We start from the raw sequence: 19,525 nt of genomic DNA on the forward strand, positions 1-19,525 counted from the left end.
TTCAACCCGAAAGATGGCGTTAACAATAATTAACATATAAATCGAATACTCCCCCCCCCGCATGTTCAGATAATGCAGGTTGTAATTCAGGATTACAGCTATACATATACTGTACATTATTGAACCGGGTTTGACGTAATGGGTTTTCCCCTGTTGTTTACGCAATGTCTGGTGATTGGGCAATCTTGGGATCCCCGTTGTGTGCACTCGGACTGCACGTAATGCAAGTGGAGCGGGAGATTCCCTATGACGTAGTGCATGCTGTAAAGCACGTGTGCGTATGGACACAGCATATTCACGCGTTGTTGGTACACTGGGGATGTACACTTCACAATGAATGACGTGCACGTGTACTCGATTGCCGAGGGAAAAGTGATGCTCGTGGATTGGAATGGATATTATATGACATTGGATAGTGATAATTTCACTAAAGCAATGACTACTTCGTCACAGCCATGGTTTTAATGTTAAAGATGCCCTTGGAAGTTTTGCTTGGAATGTTTATTCGAGAACCACTGTGTGTAATCAACTTCAATATCTCATTCTCACCATTGTCATGATGATTCTGTCGACATCGCATCGAAGTCGCCTTCTGGCCTTATCGGTGGACGTTTACGTAAAATGGTTTGCAGCCTCCTTCATTGGACTGTATGCACAAAGTAGCTTGTCGAGGTTCTCGTGGAATTTAAGCCAGCTCGTACGTCTTCTGCAAGCGAAGCGGCCAGTTAACCTGTTGTGGGCATTTGCAATACGGAGTCAACGATAAGCTGAATACGAGTCGGTGGATTGCGCATGGCTGGCAGTGACCACAAAACACGCATGCAGTTTGCTGATTGGCGCGTTATGGCCGGCTTGGCACAAATTATCGGGAAACCCCTCAGCAAGAGCGTCGGCCTGTGAGAAATACATTGTAGGCATGCGCGTACACCCTGGAAGCTCGCCCAGACCGGGACCATGCCTAGATGCAGCCAGCCGTTGGTGCATTTTTAAACCGTATACATTTCCATAGCTCGTCGTCCATGGATTACGCCAAAAGGTGAGTCCGTTTGCGTTTTTCTGTTAAACATGACTCATAGGTTACTTCTCGGGTTAGGGTGTGTTGTGGAATTCCTTGGATTTGAGTGGGAAGCAAAAGAGACCTGGTTTCAAGCGTTGAGTGTTCGTTGTAGTTTGAAAACCTAGCTCTTTTGGCCGTTCAAACTAGTAGTAGTACTAATGTACGTTCTTTGGACAAATGTATTCGCGTTTATCACAGGGTCGTTGATTCGATTTCAGTAGCAACATTGTGCAGAGTGCCGACAGACTTTGAGCTAACGTCTGTTACTGGAACATTGGGGATGGTTGACGCGAATTGGCAAACGTTTTCGACATTTTGTCACCAGAGCTCTCTTTCATCACTTTGTGGAGTACAATCAACGAAAACTTATGGACAATACATCTATATTTCTCCCCAATATATATTGCTTTTACCCATCTCATTTTCTCAAAAATGCTTATTAAGTTTGGTTTATACATTTCATAATTTGACACAGGAGGAGTGGAGCAACTGTGATAGATGAAGTTTGTCTAGAGGAAATAAACTACACCTCGGAATGAATTTAGGGACGAAATGAAAAGTAAGCAACAGTAGCCTTTGTAAAGATTGTTCGTTTTTCCTGTGGAGTACGACTTAGGTTGCTTTTAGCCCGTGTACATTCGTCACTGACACCACACTCAGTCGTGCTCAAGGTGATCTCATTTGTGCGCACTTATAGGTTGAGTTCGGGCTGCCTGTTCTTGACAAGGGTTTCTTGTTCTCGCGCTCGAACGGCGGGAACACGACTTAAGGACACTGTTCTCGGAACAAGATTACACACCACCTCTTCGTCAGGGTTTTACAGGAACACATGGAAAAACTCGTGAGATTTTGACTTTAGACCAGCAGCAAAAAGTAGAGAGATGGCTTCCAAAACCATAGACAACGAGAAGTTTTGCAAAATTAACATTAATTATTTTCCGTAACACAGAAATGAATGTTCCTGTTTATATAGAAAAAAATTCAGCCCATCCAAACATTAACTCTCGAATAACGTAGCCTACATGGACGCCACCATGTTGCATGTTGCTTGTCACTACCAGCGGTAACCGGTTGTTTGTTCCCGGCGTTGGAGCGGCCGACCCACGAACAACAAATCGAGCTGTTCGTGAAAATACGGGAACAGGCCGCCAGAACTTGGCCATAGAGAACCATGTTATTTTCTTTTATGAACTGGCACCCGGTACAGTGCGACACGTCTGGCGTGCACTCCGTGTATTTTTGTTTCACAAACTTATCAACCCATGTCTCTTTAGGGGCTCCGTAGATCTTAATTGCATTAGTTAAAACGAATTTCAGTTAAATTTGGGGGCAAGGCAGCGAGTGTATGCATGGATTAAATTCGTGTCTTTTCCACGAACTGACACGCACGCCCACTTGCAACTGAGTGTTAGTTCGTGGTGTCAGTGACGGCATGTGCTTATTTTAAATGCGCCAAGTGCTCAACTGATTATACCTAAAACGAAATGAAAAATAAGGTTGCGTCCGAAGTATACTTGCCCTCAGCTGAAGTATCACGAGTTCGTGAAGGGCATACGGTCGTCAGCTGAAGCCTATTAAGTAATTTAGAAACAGCCTAAGAACCGGAAGCAGAACCTTCACCAAATTAATGTGTTCCACGCCAGAACACAATGGTTAAGGTCACATCGCTTGAACGTTTCAATATTTTGTTTTGACTCCAGCAAACGAACTGTTACTGACCTTTCATTTCAATACAATAGCTTACCGCTATATTGTCTCTAATTAGATGCATGTATAGTTTATTGAATATCCTTGCAGTTACAAGAAGAAAAGTGCATCACGATGACCGCTGTCAAATCCTAAATAGCTCTTTTAATAATCTTGCATTTTAAGGAGAAAGAACGTCGGGCCTGTTTGTTCTCACAGATGTGGATCTGGAATAGTGATCCCTTCGCTGGTTTGCTCCATTCATTAGGGTCCATCACTGTCTGCCTGAAGGGACACCAACAAGTTTTCAAATCTCAGCTGGCAAAGTGGCTCATCCGGAAAGATACAAAATCGTTTCCCTGAGTTTCTGTGGAGTTTCTTCACTTAGTACCCCAGTCTCCCACAACGTTTCTTCTTCGTTTTCTGTCATTGCTTCAGCTTTTCTTTGACGGACGCGGTGTCCTTGTAAAGTCATTTCTTCCATATGAGTGTCCAAGGTATTTTGAGAACAGTAAATCCCCCATCATTCAGAAATTTCATGACCCGTCCGTGCATTGAAAGATGCATCTGAATATGACGATTTTGTAAAGTGTTTCAGTTTTAGCCTCCAGGACAAATCTTTTTGAGAGAAAAGCAAAGCTCGTCCTTTGTCATCTTCCAGCAGTTTCACCCAAATCGGGCTGATATCCGTTTCGGAGGTTGAACCCCTGACCGCACGCTAATTGTGCCAAGCTCTCCAGTCATTGGAGATCTTCACTACCTATAGCTGCCATTTTTTATTTTTTTCAGTTGACTTGGAGAAGCTGAAATGGCAAGGAGAATTTGGACAGTGTTTTATACACAATCACTCTTAAATGGGAACCATTTATGAAGTAGGAATAGTAGTCTTGAGGGAAATCTGTAAGCTTTCTGCATTTTCAATTACTTTTGACGACAATGGGCTGTAAGGCTCACAACTGCACAGATTCAACTTATCAAGAACGAAATATGGAAGTTTTTTACAAAAAAGATCATATGTTACCCTTTTCGTGATTTTAACGCAACATCACACACTTGGGCACTGGCATACCAAATCAGTCTTTTGAGAACTGACTGTCTACTGCAAGCCAGGATGATATCATTTCATTTGGATCCGAAACGTCAGATAATTGCACTGGAGAGGGAGCATCAATGGGACTGCCTACGGATAAATTTTCCTTCAGAAAAGTATCCAAAATGCGTTCAGTTCCAATTGTGCAGTTATATCACTGCGGAAACTAGTACGAGTCAAAAACAGATCATTGTCTGAACGATACATGTTGCCGTCGACGTGTCTATGCATCAAATGAGAATATTTATTAGTTAGAGGGGTGTGGCGATACGCTTACACCCTTACAGAAACAATTACGAATCATTAAACACTAAATCAGAGCTGCATTACGTAAGATCCTGGAAGACACCTGCTGCGAAAATGCTGAAGTTATGACAATTCAACTGAGTAACAATAATTCGTTTAAGCGTTAGTGAACCGACGCCGGATTACTACATGTAATCTAAATCCGGATCTGCGTAAAACAAACAGGCCCAAAGTGGAAGTCGATTGATATATCCCAGCAAGAAATGAGACCGAGGGGTACCCTCCAACGTGTCCAATCCCTATACACACTCCCCCCTAGATGTCTGACAAGAATTTCTCAGATTCCCGTGAAACAATGACCAATAAAAAGCAGAGGGGGTTCTCTCCGTCTCATTCTTGTTTCATTTGTCGATTGAACGTAACAAATAGTGCAGGCTGTTGATCTTTCGCCCCTTCCATGAGAATGTGCATCTGTTCATTGTCCTCTTAAACTAAAGCTTGGTTTGCCCTCCGTTAGTTCACTTCTGTTCAGCTGTATTGTGTACTCTCGCTGCGACTGACTGGCTGATGCGTCTCTGTTCTACCCATCTGGGATAAGTCACCTTTCTTTTGGAGTGGTGGAGTGCTTGCGGCACCCACTCGCTAAATCTCTCCTACATAATGAAGACTTATGGGGCAGAGAGAGCCCTCGCTTTAGTGTTGGTCATTGTTATACTGTTATCTCAGGAATTCTTTTCACACATCTAGGGGAATGTGTTAAGTGACCATAGGCGGGAGTGTGAATGGGATTGGACTTGTGGGGGGGTACCCCTCTGTTCCATTTCGCGCCTGGCACACTCTCCTAGACCAATCCGGCTGCCTTGAATAAAAGCACCCCGTAATCGGTTAAAAAGAACCATGCTTCTGTCGGGAGCGTTCGTTTTTTTGGTTGGTACATCAACGCTCACGCAATACCTGCATCTTGTATTCATTCGTGAAGTTCCTACCAAAGGAGCCGCTGTTGCTTTGTCGATCTTGGTCTTGGTCTAGCTCGGGGCTCATAGGCTTTTGACTTGCCAATATGCGCGAACGCGCTCAAGTTAAAACTCCTGCTTGAGTGTTAAAAATGTGATCTAACTCGGTGGAGCTTCTCATGACACATATACTCTTCGGTGAGTTATCTGCATCCAAACTTAATCTCTCCATCCGTAATTTCGGATGGAGAGACTACATTATCCTTCATTTTACCATTCCTTTCATTTCCTGTTACTATATACAGTGTGCCTCTGAAATTCATTTCTCTTGTCATACCCAATAGTTGGAAAGTAATTGTACTTACGTACAAAAACTTGTAAATTCCATTAATTCTATTTGTGCACCGCTTTTTGAACAAGATTAAAGCTGCTCCTTAAACCGCTTTTCTTAAATTAAACGTGCATGATGTGTGTTTATAGCAACATGAGAAACGTCCACATTCAGGCTCTATACCCGTAACTTGCGACTAAAAACCTACGGGACGGTAGCTGTAAAGTATATTTTAATGCAAGACGTAACTTAAGTATAATTAGGAGGACTTTTGATCTGTAAAAGATCAAGTTTTCAAGAAGAAATAAAAATTCCAAACAATTTCCAGTTTCAACACCGAGAATAAGCGCTATGAGAGAGTGATAATCTTTCTTTTCTCGTATCCTCCTTAAGTTTTATTTGCATTAAATTTTGTTGTTTTGGCAGAACCTAAATATGTTTGCCCAATCACTCGCTTTAAAGCAGTACCTGCAGTGGTTAGCGGTGGCTCTTGCCTCAGAACGCACACGTTGCGAAAAAGAGTAGCATTTCATTAAGTATTCGGAGGCCTTATTATTTTTAAATAGCCTTGTCAGATGTTTTCACACTGAATTATTCCTTTGCTTAATTTGCACTGGTGGCGATATCAGCCAAAAGCTGCGACTTTGACAAGAAAGGTCAAACCAGGGCCTGTAGGTAATCCCTGCGTCGAAAAGGGCGCAGCAGCTGATAGTTGTTGATGACGATGCCACAGAAAATTTTAATGAGTTCTAATGCCATGTTCTTTTATTTCAAAACAACGTTCGAGTACAATATGTCCTCATCACGGTAAGCTTCCCTTGTGTTTTTACGTTCCATTTAACCTTTTGAAATATTACTTGTAGCTGACGGCGGTGGATCGAGGGGGTGCTGGATGCAAGCCAAAAAATCAGCATCTAGAGGGCGCTACTCACTCTGGATTCATGCCTGGAATCCACCAACAACAGTACGACATTTCCACACCTGTTTAAATCAGAGACTTCAGTTTGTCCGCATTTCTTATTTTGTACACTAACGTTACACCTTACTTGTAATGTATTGCTCATTTTAAAGGGTCTTCGATGTACGGTGTTTTGTGCAACTTGACACTCTTCTTCAGAGTAGGAAAACTACATGTATATTTGACAATGTTTGGCTTTATAGTGAATTGAATGGGGGCTTATGTCGGCTGGACATACTAAATTGAGCACTTTCTAAAAATCATTTTGAAGCTGCCTATTCTTTTCCGGACAACCGAGGGCGCTCTTGACGTAACTCTTTGAAGGGAGACTACCGCTCCGAAGTTGCAGACCTGTAAATAAGCCTATACAGACAACTGTGATAAATACCCTTACTTAAAAAATCAGGGAAATACAAGTTTCTCTGATGTTGAAGACATACACATTAAATTAAAACTAATTTTTCTTGTCTTTCATTTTCCTTTAATGTTCAGTGACTAAACTGATAACTTTTGAAGATATCCATACCGTACCTAGAGATGATTATTCCTGAAGCATTCCAAGCCTGCCGCCATTAAAAAACTTGTGTCTATTATGCCTCAATGTGCTTATGCGCACTCCATTGCAAACTAAAGCGATTCGGAGGGTCTGGTTTTGTCCAATCATTTTCCGAAACACGAGCTGGCAATCCTAATCGCATATTCCATCCTTTCTTTTCTTTTTATAGCCCATTTCAGTTTGCGAGCCACAAAATGCTCAGAAAGCAGATAATTTCCCAATATGCAAATCGTGATTTAGTGAGCGCAAGCTTACTTACTGGCCTGTTGACGGCGCCTGACGAAAGTCATTGGTATAGTTAATAGGTCAACAGTGAGTACAAAAACTTAATGGAAAATTTCGAAGGACAAGGCATGGACTATGTCTAAAATTACTATGAAGTTTTATGAGATGCTGCACAGTTGAGGTTTTGTTCGATATTTTTCAAAAATAAAGTCGGTCGTTCAATAAATCAGAGCTATGAACATAATGGTCCGTAATCCGTCGCCCACCTACAAGAAAACTGCCAATAAATGCAAAGGATTAAAAATTAAGTTCTTTTCATTTCGAAGCTATAAGATGATTAATTTTGAAATGTATGCTTGGTATAAGTTGGTAACAGAGTATTACCAATAGTTTTGAAACGTCTGGAAACATTTCTGTACAGGCGTGCTTTCAGATAAATTACGGGCATCATATCCACGCATATATAGCAATGCACCAAAAAAAAAAGGTATCCCCTGGGAATGAGGTAGCGTTTGCCCACGGTTTTAGAAAATGACACTTCTCGTGTATTAAAGTTCTTGCGCCCCCTGCTGTCGTCATGGAGACGACACTGTTCAGCTTATCATGTTCTCCTGTTTCAGTGTTCGTTTCCCTCAAATTTGCTCGTCGAAAGCATTTTCTGAGAATGTGTTACTCGTCTGCCTATTATTATGCACTCAAAATCCACAAATCACGAAAGAAAGGGAAATTTCTGTCAGTAAAATATAAAAAAGCAGTTTTTTGTGGGCGACTTTCTTCATGAAGATGGGAATTTCATTCCGTAAAAAAGCACCAAACTACCTTTTTAATAGCAAAACAAAAATTGAAAATAAAGTTCAATTGAAACAGGAAATTAACGACAGTAGCGCAATCAACTTTCAAATTTTGGAGCCTATTTTGTTATTTTATCCCAGACAGTTTTTAAGAGTGTAAAATCGTATACTATTTTGATTTCAGGCGTGCCGGAACGCTTGTAACCCAAGTGACTGTTGGATTAGACGGTTCCATGTGGGTAAGTTAATGTTTCGTCGACCTCTCGCAACAAAAGTGGAACAAAAGGGCAAAATGGGAGAATATAGATAAATATCCGGGTGTCAGCGAGGAAGGGGTTTTTCACATCCCGCGATAGGCTTATTTCATAACCCGGATGTTAAAGCCGACATTGTGAAAGAATTTTACATGGATTTAACTGTAGTCTGGCATGGCTTGCTTGATCATTGACGGGTTTCCTGAAGTCAAGACTAACTGGACTTTGATGTAATAGAAAGCCGAAACTACATCTCGATGTAAGTTCTAGTTTGAGAACTCCTTTTCACCTGTTTTACAGATAGTGATTTGCAGGCCCGTTTATTAATTATGTGATACAATTCCAACTTTGTATTTCTGTATAGTCGTTTTTGTTATTGGCAATGGTATTTTTGTTGTTTTCAGATTTAAGTATTTAATGTTGATTCTGTTGCATTTCATTTATTTGTCGGTTTTTGACAGCTGAATGTTATTTGCTGTATCATGTTCAGGCTTTTATTGCTTATTGGCTTGAGAAGATGACTTCATGTGAGTTTGTATATGTTCATGTAGAATTATACGCGGATCGTATTTTGAAATTTAAAATTTGTGGAAGAATATGCAAGGAACCGTTTTTGAAATATTAGCTACGTTAAATAATTACCACAGGCTGGAAAGTTGCATTGCTCCATGGCCGTATAACCTCGATCTTTACTTGCGAACAAGATCATTCCAGTCTTGCGTTCAAGCTGTTAGTAATGCAAGGGGTTGTGAGCAAGATTTAGCAAGTCCATTGCTCACGCTGTCCAAATCAAAAGTTGCCTGCTGAGTCTCTGCTATTGAGCATTTTGTGACGCGAGGACTGGATAGTTTGTACAAATGAAGGACTGGAGTTACTCTGAAGACTTTCAGCTTGTACGTGCTAGTCGTACGGTTTAGCAATGAAGCGTAGGCATCAATTTTCAAAATAGCAATGGGCTTTACGGCTGTTTTAGATATGATCACTAACGGTGATAAAAATGTACTCAAAAGTTATCGGTTAACTGTCGACAAATATGAAAGAATACAAAAGATAGGACTATAGGCAGCCCTTCCCGGAATTTATGAATGACATGATGATGTCTTGCTTTCCTGTAAGGGGAAATTGGGAATGACCAAACGCTCGCGACGTCTCCACCTGGCTTTAAAGGGAAGTGTGTGTATGAACAAAAGCGTGACGTCATAATACCTTGTGCCCTTTATTCTGAATTGTTTCAAAGAGCCAGTTCCGGTATTCCAACAGCACATGCCCAGAAAAGACAGGAACCGGCATGGTGGTGGGGGTGCTGTGTACATGTATATTCGACACAATTTAACTTCCATCCGTCGTGAAGATCTTGAAACAGATGATGTGGAATGCATATGGGTTGAAATCAAGTTAAACAAAGACAGCTTGTACTCATCAGTTCTGCGTATAAACCACCTTCAAGCTGTGTTGATTTCATAGACAAACTTGACGACTTTATCGATAAGGCCTCCTGGGAACACCAAGAAATGATTGTAACTGGGGATTTCAATTGTGATGTTTCCGAAAATGATAGGGTAAATCCTGACCCAATTACTTCTTGTTTAAATTCGTTTCAAATGTCGCAAATTGGAATATGGAAATATTAAAATTATTAAATAAATATGGAAATAATATGAAAATTGGAATGTCGCATAGTTGGAAAACGCCAAAAATGAAAGGTCGTTCAATCAGTCTTCGGTGTTTTAAAGATATAGACATTGACGCTATAAAGGAAGATCTCATTAATGCACCATGGCAACATTATTGTCGTGACGTCGACGAAGCGTGGTCTATTTGGAATTCCCTATTTATGTGCATTATCAATTTCCACGCACCGATTAAAACTTAACGCATTCGGGGTGACTCCTTACACTGGTTCGATGGGGAAATTCTTCGGCTTATGAGGCAACGTGATCGTTGCACAAACTCGCCAAACGCACAGGGTCACAAATACTCTGGGATTCTTACAAAAAACTGCGTAACGTGGTGATTAAGAAAATACGTCAAAAGAAAAGAGAATACTTCACGTCAGCCATAGAAGAAAACAAAAGCAATTCATGTATGTTATGGAAAAAGCTAAAGGAGGTTCTCCCGAAGAATCAGAAAAGTGTTCCAAACTCCATCCTTTGTCCAAAAGGAGAAGACATTGACGATCATATTGACATTGGTGATGTCTTTAATGAACACTTTTCTGCAATTGGAAAACGCAGAAGTGGTAATGGTCCCTTGTACGCGCCTAGAAAAGACGATAATGCTCCTATCTATCATTCCCTCGACGATGAATGCGTGATACCTCACATTACAGAAGAATTTGTTCGAAGCAAATATCATCAATGTCAGAAGGGAAATCAACAGGTCCGAATAGAATATGTGTCATAATAATCAAAATGGCTTCCCCGTGTATTACCAAATGTCTACTCATATGCACTAACGTCTTTTTATTCTGTGCTGAAGAATAAACTATGTTCTTTATTTTCAACACATCGATTAATCATGAATCTGAAAGAATCCATTGATGATTTATTTGTTTAGAACAACCGTTCTAAACAAATTTGTCGACCCAATGCGCGTTTAGAAAGGGTCGACAGATTTCGCGCTTTGTGATTGATTGGCCAACGCGGTGCAAACTCTCAGAGGCGCACTATTGATTTTTGCTTGATTATGTGTATTCTAGAAACATTCATTATATATTCTATCATACAGTTAGCCCTCTTATGTTATAATTCTTACAATTAAATTTGGAAGATTCAGAGGCGTTAGTGTTAACGTCGATTTTATTAACTATACATCGTGTAGAGTCGTTGACAGTTGTCACAGGTTTGTTCGAAGTTCTACTACAGGCCTGCGAGATGACAAACCAAACCTTTTTCAAGGAAATTGGACAGAGTAATTGACACCGAAGCACTGATCCCTGAAATTCAGGACGGGGAAAATCCGGGTCAACATAAATGTTTAACGGATTTCTGGGTCAGAAATACCGCGGTAGGCCTAACTTCTTGAAAAGAGTTCGAATAAAATGTAAAAAGGGTAACCTTCGGGGAAAGTTTTCGGGCCGAGTAAAGCCCGTCACCCCTCCATCATGGTGAGATATCAGTGTCTATAAAAAAAATCGCTTTGTCCGAATGACTGGAGTGGATCTATTCCTGTTTCCTATTGCCTTTCAGATGTATAGATTCCGATATATTTCCAATCTATTTCACAAAGTCACTGGTCTTTGTTATTGTTGTGTTGGTTGAGACAAAGTATTCGTCGTGTATATTCGACAAATTTCGTCGTGTGTTGTTATGAGGTATATCGACTATCTGTCATTTTATCCCAAGTCTAGAGTCTTTTCCACACTAGATGAAGAAACTAGGGGCCACATAATAGTACAATGTATGTTGAAGTTGTCTGGGATCAGAAGCCGTATCTCATATGCCAGAGACTTTAAACCCACCTATCCTGCGCGTGCGCCTGCTATACATTTAGCCCAATAGACCGAAGCAAAGCTCAACAAGCGACAGCTTGAGTCACTTGCGTTTTTCTGTTACACAACAACGATCAAAAATATTATGGCTGCCATCACGAACTGCAACGTCATTGTATCGTCATACCAGTTTTACCAACGATTGGACAGCTGACAGCTGCTTAAATGTTGGTCATTTTTTTACGAGTTAAGTTGTCACTTGCAGCTCACGTACAGAGAGGACTTATGTCGACAGTCAGCACACGGCAAAGTCACAAGTTTGTAAGTAACCGGGTTTGGAACTTCAGCAGTTTATAAATTCCTCCTTTTGAACTATAGACCTACTACTGTAATGACATTAAACGCAATATCTTCTTAATCGTTTGGAACACTTTTCTCGCCGAACAATTCATGCAATCAAATCTGTACTCGAGAATGAGCTATTTTATCGGGGGGGGGGAGTGTAAAGATGTCCGCACATAGAGTTTGCGCTGTGCATATGAAATTGTCACGTATGATATAATGGCCACAGACAGATTAACGACATTGAAACCAAATTCGTAACATTAACACAAACAACCACAAGTCCAATGTATTTTTTCATCATTTTTAGTTAGCTTTTTTTTTGCACTGGGCCAGCTCGACGTGGAGAGTTTCAGAAACATCTTCAAGTCTTCATAAAAAGTGACAAAACAAATGGTTGTAAAACATGTATACATTGATACATGTAATTTTGTTACAATTAGTCCAGTCTAAATTGCGCGGGTTTTTTTAATTTAAAAATAATAAGATCGATGACGTTTGCGGGGTTGATTGAGTTGTCTTTTCAGCAGAAGTTTCAAGACTTACATGTATGTGCATGTATGTTTTCGATGCATGATGCAATGTTATGTACTGCTTTCCTCTGGTTGGATCTTGTTAGGGAAAGGGTTGCCGCTGGATTCTTGCCATATGGTGGCGTAATGTATTCCAGGAATAGCCCACTCTGCGTACAGTTAAAATAGAATCCTCGCAAAAAAGACTCAAATTTACTAAGCGGAATCGAAGGCGGACGAACGTTACGTGCTGCAGTTGTGTGGGTTTGTAGCTCTATGGTGTGATCTGAGCAGCAGTCGGTACGTTGACCGTTAATTAAGAAACCGTGCAAACTGTATCTTTGGCCTACTGATTGTTGCCAGCGGGAGCCACGAACACAAGCAGCCGTCACTGCTGGGGGCCTGAACTTAGGTATGCTACACTTCAGACGAAAATCATTTTAGTATAAGGTATACATGTATATTAGATTTGACTGTAGGCCTAATCCTTGGTTGACCAAATCAAGTTCTTCACTACTCTCCGTGACCGCAAATCAAGCTGAGACATTAGCTTCCTCGTGCCAACCCTCAAATTAACATTATCGAAACCCACTGAGTGATACTACTCTGTCTTGCGCAATTTCTCGAGTTATTTCTCGTACGACTTATAATTCATAATTCATTGTACACGTCGTATCTACAGCATACGACATACATGTACAAGTTGTAATTAAACGGTGGATTTCGCTCAAGGAAAAGAGATGTATTTTTTCGCCATGTCCCCAATACAGCTTCGTAGCGAAAGGCTCATGAACAGCAAACGCATATTCTTAAGCATTGCCGTACGATGAATTTGAACTTTGGCCTTGAGGCAAATCGTGGAAACTATAAGCACCTGTACTTGTCACTATCAGCTGAACATAATCAATACATACGGTGAGCATCATAGTTATAAATATGGATGATGTATACTTGGTCAGCAAAAATGCATGGAGACAAAGCCGCGGTACGGTATTCTCTGAAATACGTGTATGTACATGTCATAACTTGTAACTTACTAAAGTTTGTTATGATCGTTATAATACTCCCCATCGATGACTATTTTTAACAATACAATCCGCGCCAATGCCTAAACGATTTCACAATCACAGATTAACCTAGTGCAGTTTCTGGGCAGGAATCGCCCCCCCCCCGATAGGATACAGCGATGTCTTGTTGGACTGGTGTCTCTTGAGTCTTGCAGCTTCCCTGGAAGCTCTCCCACGTCGTTTTGTGTCTTCACTCTGCATCTTTCATCGTAACCGTGTGCTCCAACACTGGCTGTTGCTTGCAACCGCACCGCCCCTCCATTCTCGCCGTGTCCGTACAATTCCCAAAGCCAATTTCCAACAATCTCTTTTCCGCCCCCTGTTCTGCTCTTGTATTTCCTGTTTACCGGATTCCACGAACATAAAACTTATCCCAATTCAAGCGCAATAAGAACAGGTATCTGAACGTGAGATGTTTTTTGGGGGGTAAGAAATTGAGATATCTGATATCCCTTACCTCGAGGCCTCATTAACGAGCTTTTGTTGAACGATTTGTATGAAACGGGTTTGCAACATGCGCAGACGCGCTCCCACCGCTGCACTTGACATTGTTTACAGTTGCTTAGCAATATGCAACAGAGGCAGAGCATATAGGAATTTTTGCGTGTAGCATTTATCCTACTGGACTTCAATTAAATGAGGGCCTGTGTCCATCCATCATGATTAGGAGGACTATTTCCATCCAAATATGAAATTCATTGAAAAAAAGATTCACTGGAGACAGAGGTACGTGCTGTAAAATTTTAATTTAATTCAATTCTCTTATCTAGTTAATCATAAGTACATGTAATATAGCGTCATAGAAAACAGCAATATCATCATCTCGCTAGTGATGGAGGAAAATAGCCGAGGAAAGTGGCTATGAAAGTACATGAAATCCAATACAAAGCTGTCGAGCCCCAGAATGAAGGTGAATTTCTATACTTATAAATTAGAATTACATCAAGCACAATAAAATAATTCTCTCCTCTAAAATAGCACGTAACAGTATACGGACATTTTCTGGTAATTGCTTACTCGTCCATAAACCATTTCCCGGCGTCATCGTGCACTATTCGTGGATTCTAAAAGTTGTTTTGCGATTATCCCAAACACTGTAAAGGCCTGTACTGTGGCCAGTTTGAGAACAAGGTATTGATAGACATATGTCTCGGAGAAACGAACACTGGAAATCTCTTAAATTAAATCAAGTCATAAAGTACACTTTCTAAAGAAGTATACTTGAATTCATGGCACAAGTGGGCTTTCGTAGGTGGCTGTTCATGCCATTGCCAGCACTAATATCGTGATGCCTGAAGTCGAAATGGTTTGGATTCTCCGTAATACTCTGTGTGCAATGTTATAACTACAACGACATGCATGGCTTGAACCTTGAACTTCATACTCTTTCGCTTTGTGAAAATCGCGCCAAAAGCGTAAACCGTGATTCGGTTCCCATGTACTTACGAGTATTTTCTTTCCGCAAAATAACAATGAAGGACCAGGCACCAGGCAATTTGGCGGGAAATGCATTGTAATGTCACATGGAAATGCTACAGATTAAAAATCACAATCGTGCGGCTAGAAACCTGGAAATAGGGTACCGGTTTCGGTAAGTTTGCCATGTTCAAAACAGCTTTCAACAATGTCTTCTGTTTATGGTCTGATATAAAGTAAACCCTGTGTGTCGGAAGTTATTTTTGTGTTTGCCAAAAGCTTTTAGGTTTGAGTGTACCGAATATGTGAAGTTGCGGTCTACATAAAAATGTTAACATTGCTTTCATTTCACGGTAAGATACCTCCAATCACATGGGTCAAGTTCTTTTATACATTAAACAGAAAAGTATAAACCTTGTTGGCGCATTGTTTTGCCCACATTTAGATTCATTCTTGGTAGGCCCATCTCGGTGTCCTATGAAATTTAGACTCCCATAAAATCTGTTCTCTTTTTCTTAAAAGACTACGCCGCATGCGTGTGTTATTTTGTCACCATTCTTGCCCCAATCCATTTGCATTATGAGGCCGGTTCATACTTGATGCATAACCGAACACGAACGTAAGTTTGTGATATCAGATCAATTAATATTTGCCTTGCGAAGTGCACAAGTTGAAAACAATTTTTTCGTGACGTCCAATTCACTTTGCTTTCGGGTTTCGCATTCGCTTGAAGTATAAATCGGCCTTTTTATTAAAGAGAGCCCGTTTATCATGACAAGAGTCCAACATAAAATCCTATTCCATGTGTCGCACCAGTGAACTGAATTCTTCCCTCACTAGCTACACCTGACTACAAGAGTTTTACCACAATTTAATCTTCATTTCTGGTTTCCTTCGAAAGCGGCAAAAGACTAAAAATGTTCCACTACAACATCCTTCCGCAGAAATATGACTGTTATTATGTGAGTGAATTATGAAATAAAAATACATATCTAATAAAAATTAAACTAGTCATAACAAGGTGATCACGACTAAAATACAGATGTATACGTTTCCTACAAAGTCCTTGGATGAGCACAGTGCCATTCAAAGTCCTCCACGTCATCGCGAAGGGAGCTTAGTCACAGCGCGTGAATATACTATGACACACGCCTGACAGTTATCCAAATTACTCTCCAGTCATAAATAGACTATTCACCGAACAAAAAAAAAAGCAGCGGGTTATTAGGACAGTTAACTTATGTAATGTGATCCATTGCTATACGTGTATTTGGCACAAAGTTTCTGTAATGTACAAGTACTACACATAATCAATGGACGATTCAGAAAACAATCGCAAATGTCGATCACTTACATGTATATTTTAAGGTTGCACTTATACAGTAATAGGGCGTTAAATATCACTGCGATGTGTCATCATCCATGGAAGTGGAAGAGATTACGAATGGAGTAGTCATGCTCGCCCACGAGTTTCCAATGGCCCTGAAAATTCATACCACTCTGCTCAGCCAGTCTGTAGTCCATAATTCCTTCATAAGGTTCATTTTCCCCTGCCGATACGAAGAAAAAACAGCCTTATTTAAGCAAAAATCTCCAAAAGGAACGCACGGAACGTTCGCCGGGAAGTCAAGTGCTACATGAAGGTAATGTGCATTACATCTGTCCGCTACCGGTGCATGTGACGTCAAAACGGTTGTGATGTGTTGCAGGCCAATGGGCTGTAACAAATGCACATGTATAGAACTAGTAGTGACCTTAGTTGTGAGTGCGCTGCATCGGCATTACTGATTTACGAAGGCCGTGAAGTGCCATCAAGTATATATTTGCAAAAAGTGAAGTTTTTTTCGAAATCTCTTTTTAGGAAATATATTTTTCCAACTTCTCTTCTAAGATATGTATTTTTTCTATGTTCTTTTGTTCGAGACATATTATATAGTTTATTTTTATGAGACCTGTATATCTGGGCAATATTTATTCTATTTTGGAACAAATCGATTTTAGGAGATATATTTTTTCCAGCTCGTTTTCGTAAGTTTTTAAAATTTGTTTTGTGAGAAATAAAGTCAAACTTGGAGATATATTTCTATTGACAATTGACTTGAAAAACATAGTTGATAAAACAAATTTGATGAAAAAATATATCTCCTAAAACGTCCCGATGTTTTCCAAAAGCAGACACTGTTTCTAAAACAAAGGATACCACAAGAACAAACTGGAGAATGTATATTAAACAAAAGATATTTGGAAAAGAGTTGTAAAAAAACTAAGTTGAAAAAATAAAAGTAGTATTACGACTTCGATTTGGATTCCTACTTTGACTGTATTGCATGTATTGAGGTTTTCATGCGCTTTTCATGTTCTGATAAATTAAGTGCAAGGCGTTCAGCGCGTATCCTATCGTGTTAGCACCTGTGGTCATGATGCATTCCCTAACCTTTCAGTCACTGGTATTCACGACCTGCGCTAAAAAATCCGTCAGCTGGCAATATTGCTTGAATAAGCTCTACTTATCGTTCTGACTTTCGAATGGTTTGCGTGTCAACAGAAGGAACCAATTGGAATGCACAGGATAGGCTTTGACCATTTTAGGTATTTCTTCACAGAAAGGTGATTTCCGTCAATACAAAAGCCGCATTCCTTTGTAAATTTTGCCTTAGTAAACCGTTGCCACAATGGCTCGCTATGGTTAAACAAGCACTGTTGTGGCATGTTGGCCAACTTTCATGAAGTGGCTCGGTATTAAACGATGGAAGTCTCCAACTGTAATAACGTAGAGTTGACCAGCGCTACATTCGAAACATGAAGTCATAGATATTATGATAGTGACCTATTATCATTTTTGCATAACAGTGCTAATTTTACTCCATGCATGTTCCGACCAGAATTTTGTGTGTTGCGTTGCAGGATATGTTTAGCCACTATCAAATACCCACGAGAAGGGAACCTAAACAACTTCGGAGCACCCAGTCTTACATCTACTACACGGACGATAAGAAAGGCGAAGGAGCAACGGGAAGTGTATTTGGTGGCAGAGAAAAGGTACAAATCCCGCAGATCAGCTTGCAATCGCCAGGTTACTTCGAAGGTTGCATAAATTCCACAGTGTCTAGGCCAAGAATATCACTTATCGGAAAAACTTTTTTTACGTATTTAATGTTAGCTTCTTTTTCAGCTTTATACGGAATGCAGTGCTTGGCATCTTTGTTCTTCTTCCCCCTTTTTCCACCAGAAATCTGGTGAGAGGGTTGCTGTGAAGGTGTTCAACAATGTCAGTTACCGGAGACCTGGAAGCGTGCAGGAGAGAGAGTTTGACGTGCTCCTTAAACTAAAACACTCCAATATTGTGAAACTTCTTGCCATTGAATATGATGTAAGTTTATCTCCGTGTCCAAACTCTGTAAACAAAAAAAGAAAAAAGGGCCTACTCGACGCATATGGGGTTTGTGAATTTCCCCAAGAAAGTGTCACTTGCCAGTGAGGAAGGATGTCACTTTTCCCAAAGGACCAGAAAACTGTTCTGTAATTATAACAAAGAATAGTTTTGGTGAAAGAATTATAAGGATATTGCCTTCTCTTACAAACTAATTATAAACCTAGACGAAAACGGGTGAAAAGCAGTTTTTAAATAAAACATCTTCAATGGCCGGTGCGGCACGAAATGGCCAAGTCATTCAACGAGAAAAAAAGACTGCATGGATAAACTTCAGGTTTAGCTTGATTAACTGATAAACTTGATCACTTGAAGCACTAAAAAAACTCCCTCGTTCCTTTTCAGTCCACTTCCCACGATCGTGTCATCGTCATGGAGCTGTGTGAGGGTGGGAGTCTCTTCAACGTCTTAGACAAACCCGAGAATTCCTTTGGATTGGCTGAGACAGAGTTCATTATTCTCCTTCGGGATGTCAGTAAGTAGACGTCATTGTAGTCGCGGGGAAGACACTTTGTGATGGCCTTTCGATGTTTATTATCCATACTTGACTGTGCATGTAGAAAGTTGTCAACCGAGAGGAACATATTTCTGTAATTCCTGAGAACTTATTGTCATTTTAGCTATCAATACTGGGTCTGAAGTGTCATTGCATTGGGTATTCTCAGACTACCCAGTTTACCAGAATTGTGGCCTCTAGAAAATATTTATGGGATATTTTGCTCAGTTTGGTGAATTTCAAGAAGTTTCAACTCACCCGCATTAAGTAACCTCCGCTATTTATTTCCTAGTAGTGGTACATGGTTGGTGTAAGCAGTGAGACAGGACATTTTCCGTGTAGTTATACATGGCATGATATGACAGTGTCAGCTAGAATTTCAGGCTTAGAATTGAGCCGAACGTCAATAAAACCCCGAATAGATACCCTAGTTGATCTAGTGTACTTGTGCACCGTGGCGTTCCAAATTCCATTGCAGCGATCCATTATTTCGGTAAGCTGACAGTACCACCATAGGCCCCTTGCTTCCTTCACGGATTGCAACTGCAGTATAAAAAGTTTGTCACCATAAAAGCAGGTACAAACGAGCAAGTGGGGTTTTTATTGTAATTTTTAAACCTTGTATCTTGTGATACGATCGTTGTGTTCTTGGCAACCCAAAGTTTAGTTTCTTATCTGATCTGCA

At 40.4% G+C, this 19,525-nt stretch overlaps 1 protein-coding gene and 1 long non-coding RNA gene across 12 annotated transcripts in view; one reads left to right on the forward strand and one right to left on the reverse strand.

The window, feature by feature from the left end:
- Positions 1-724: 724 nt before the first annotated feature.
- Positions 725-19,525, forward strand: part of LOC110983129 (serine/threonine-protein kinase TBK1-like) — a 36,119-nt gene continuing 17,318 nt past the window's right edge. For 2 of the 10 annotated variants that reach the window (XR_015425098.1, XM_022242114.2), the window contains exons 1-5: positions 725-1,036; positions 8,078-8,132; positions 17,819-17,953; positions 18,144-18,284; positions 18,690-18,819. Coding sequence is in view for 9 of the 10 variants with exons in the window: in XM_022242114.2 (XP_022097806.2) it covers positions 963-1,036; positions 8,078-8,132; positions 17,819-17,953; positions 18,144-18,284; positions 18,690-18,819 (535 nt within the window). In the remaining variant the exon portion in view is untranslated. Of the gene's footprint in view, positions 1,037-1,532; positions 1,617-6,226; positions 6,328-8,077; positions 8,133-8,222; positions 8,407-11,685; positions 11,899-12,612; positions 12,844-13,925; positions 14,225-14,976; positions 15,090-16,417; positions 16,558-17,818; positions 17,954-18,143; positions 18,285-18,689; positions 18,820-19,525 lie in introns of those variants that run through there. The other 8 variants (XM_022242140.2, XM_022242182.2, XM_022242246.2 and 5 more) reach the window with 8 other exon arrangements.
- Positions 14,226-19,520, reverse strand: LOC147799481 (uncharacterized). 2 transcript variants are annotated; one of them, XR_015425100.1, is made up of 2 exons: positions 19,099-19,520; positions 14,226-16,464 (listed from the first exon to the last, which is right to left on the reverse strand). It is a non-coding gene; the product is annotated as an uncharacterized LOC147799481 (long non-coding RNA). The 2 variants fall into 2 exon arrangements; XR_015425099.1 differs by lacking the exon at positions 19,099-19,520 and adding an exon at positions 16,572-16,733.

This window comes from Acanthaster planci, linkage group LG04 (genome assembly GCF_054643075.1).
Source record: "Acanthaster planci isolate LZ-2023a linkage group LG04, COTS_SCS, whole genome shotgun sequence".
Taxonomy (NCBI): Eukaryota; Metazoa; Echinodermata; class Asteroidea; order Valvatida; family Acanthasteridae; genus Acanthaster; species Acanthaster planci.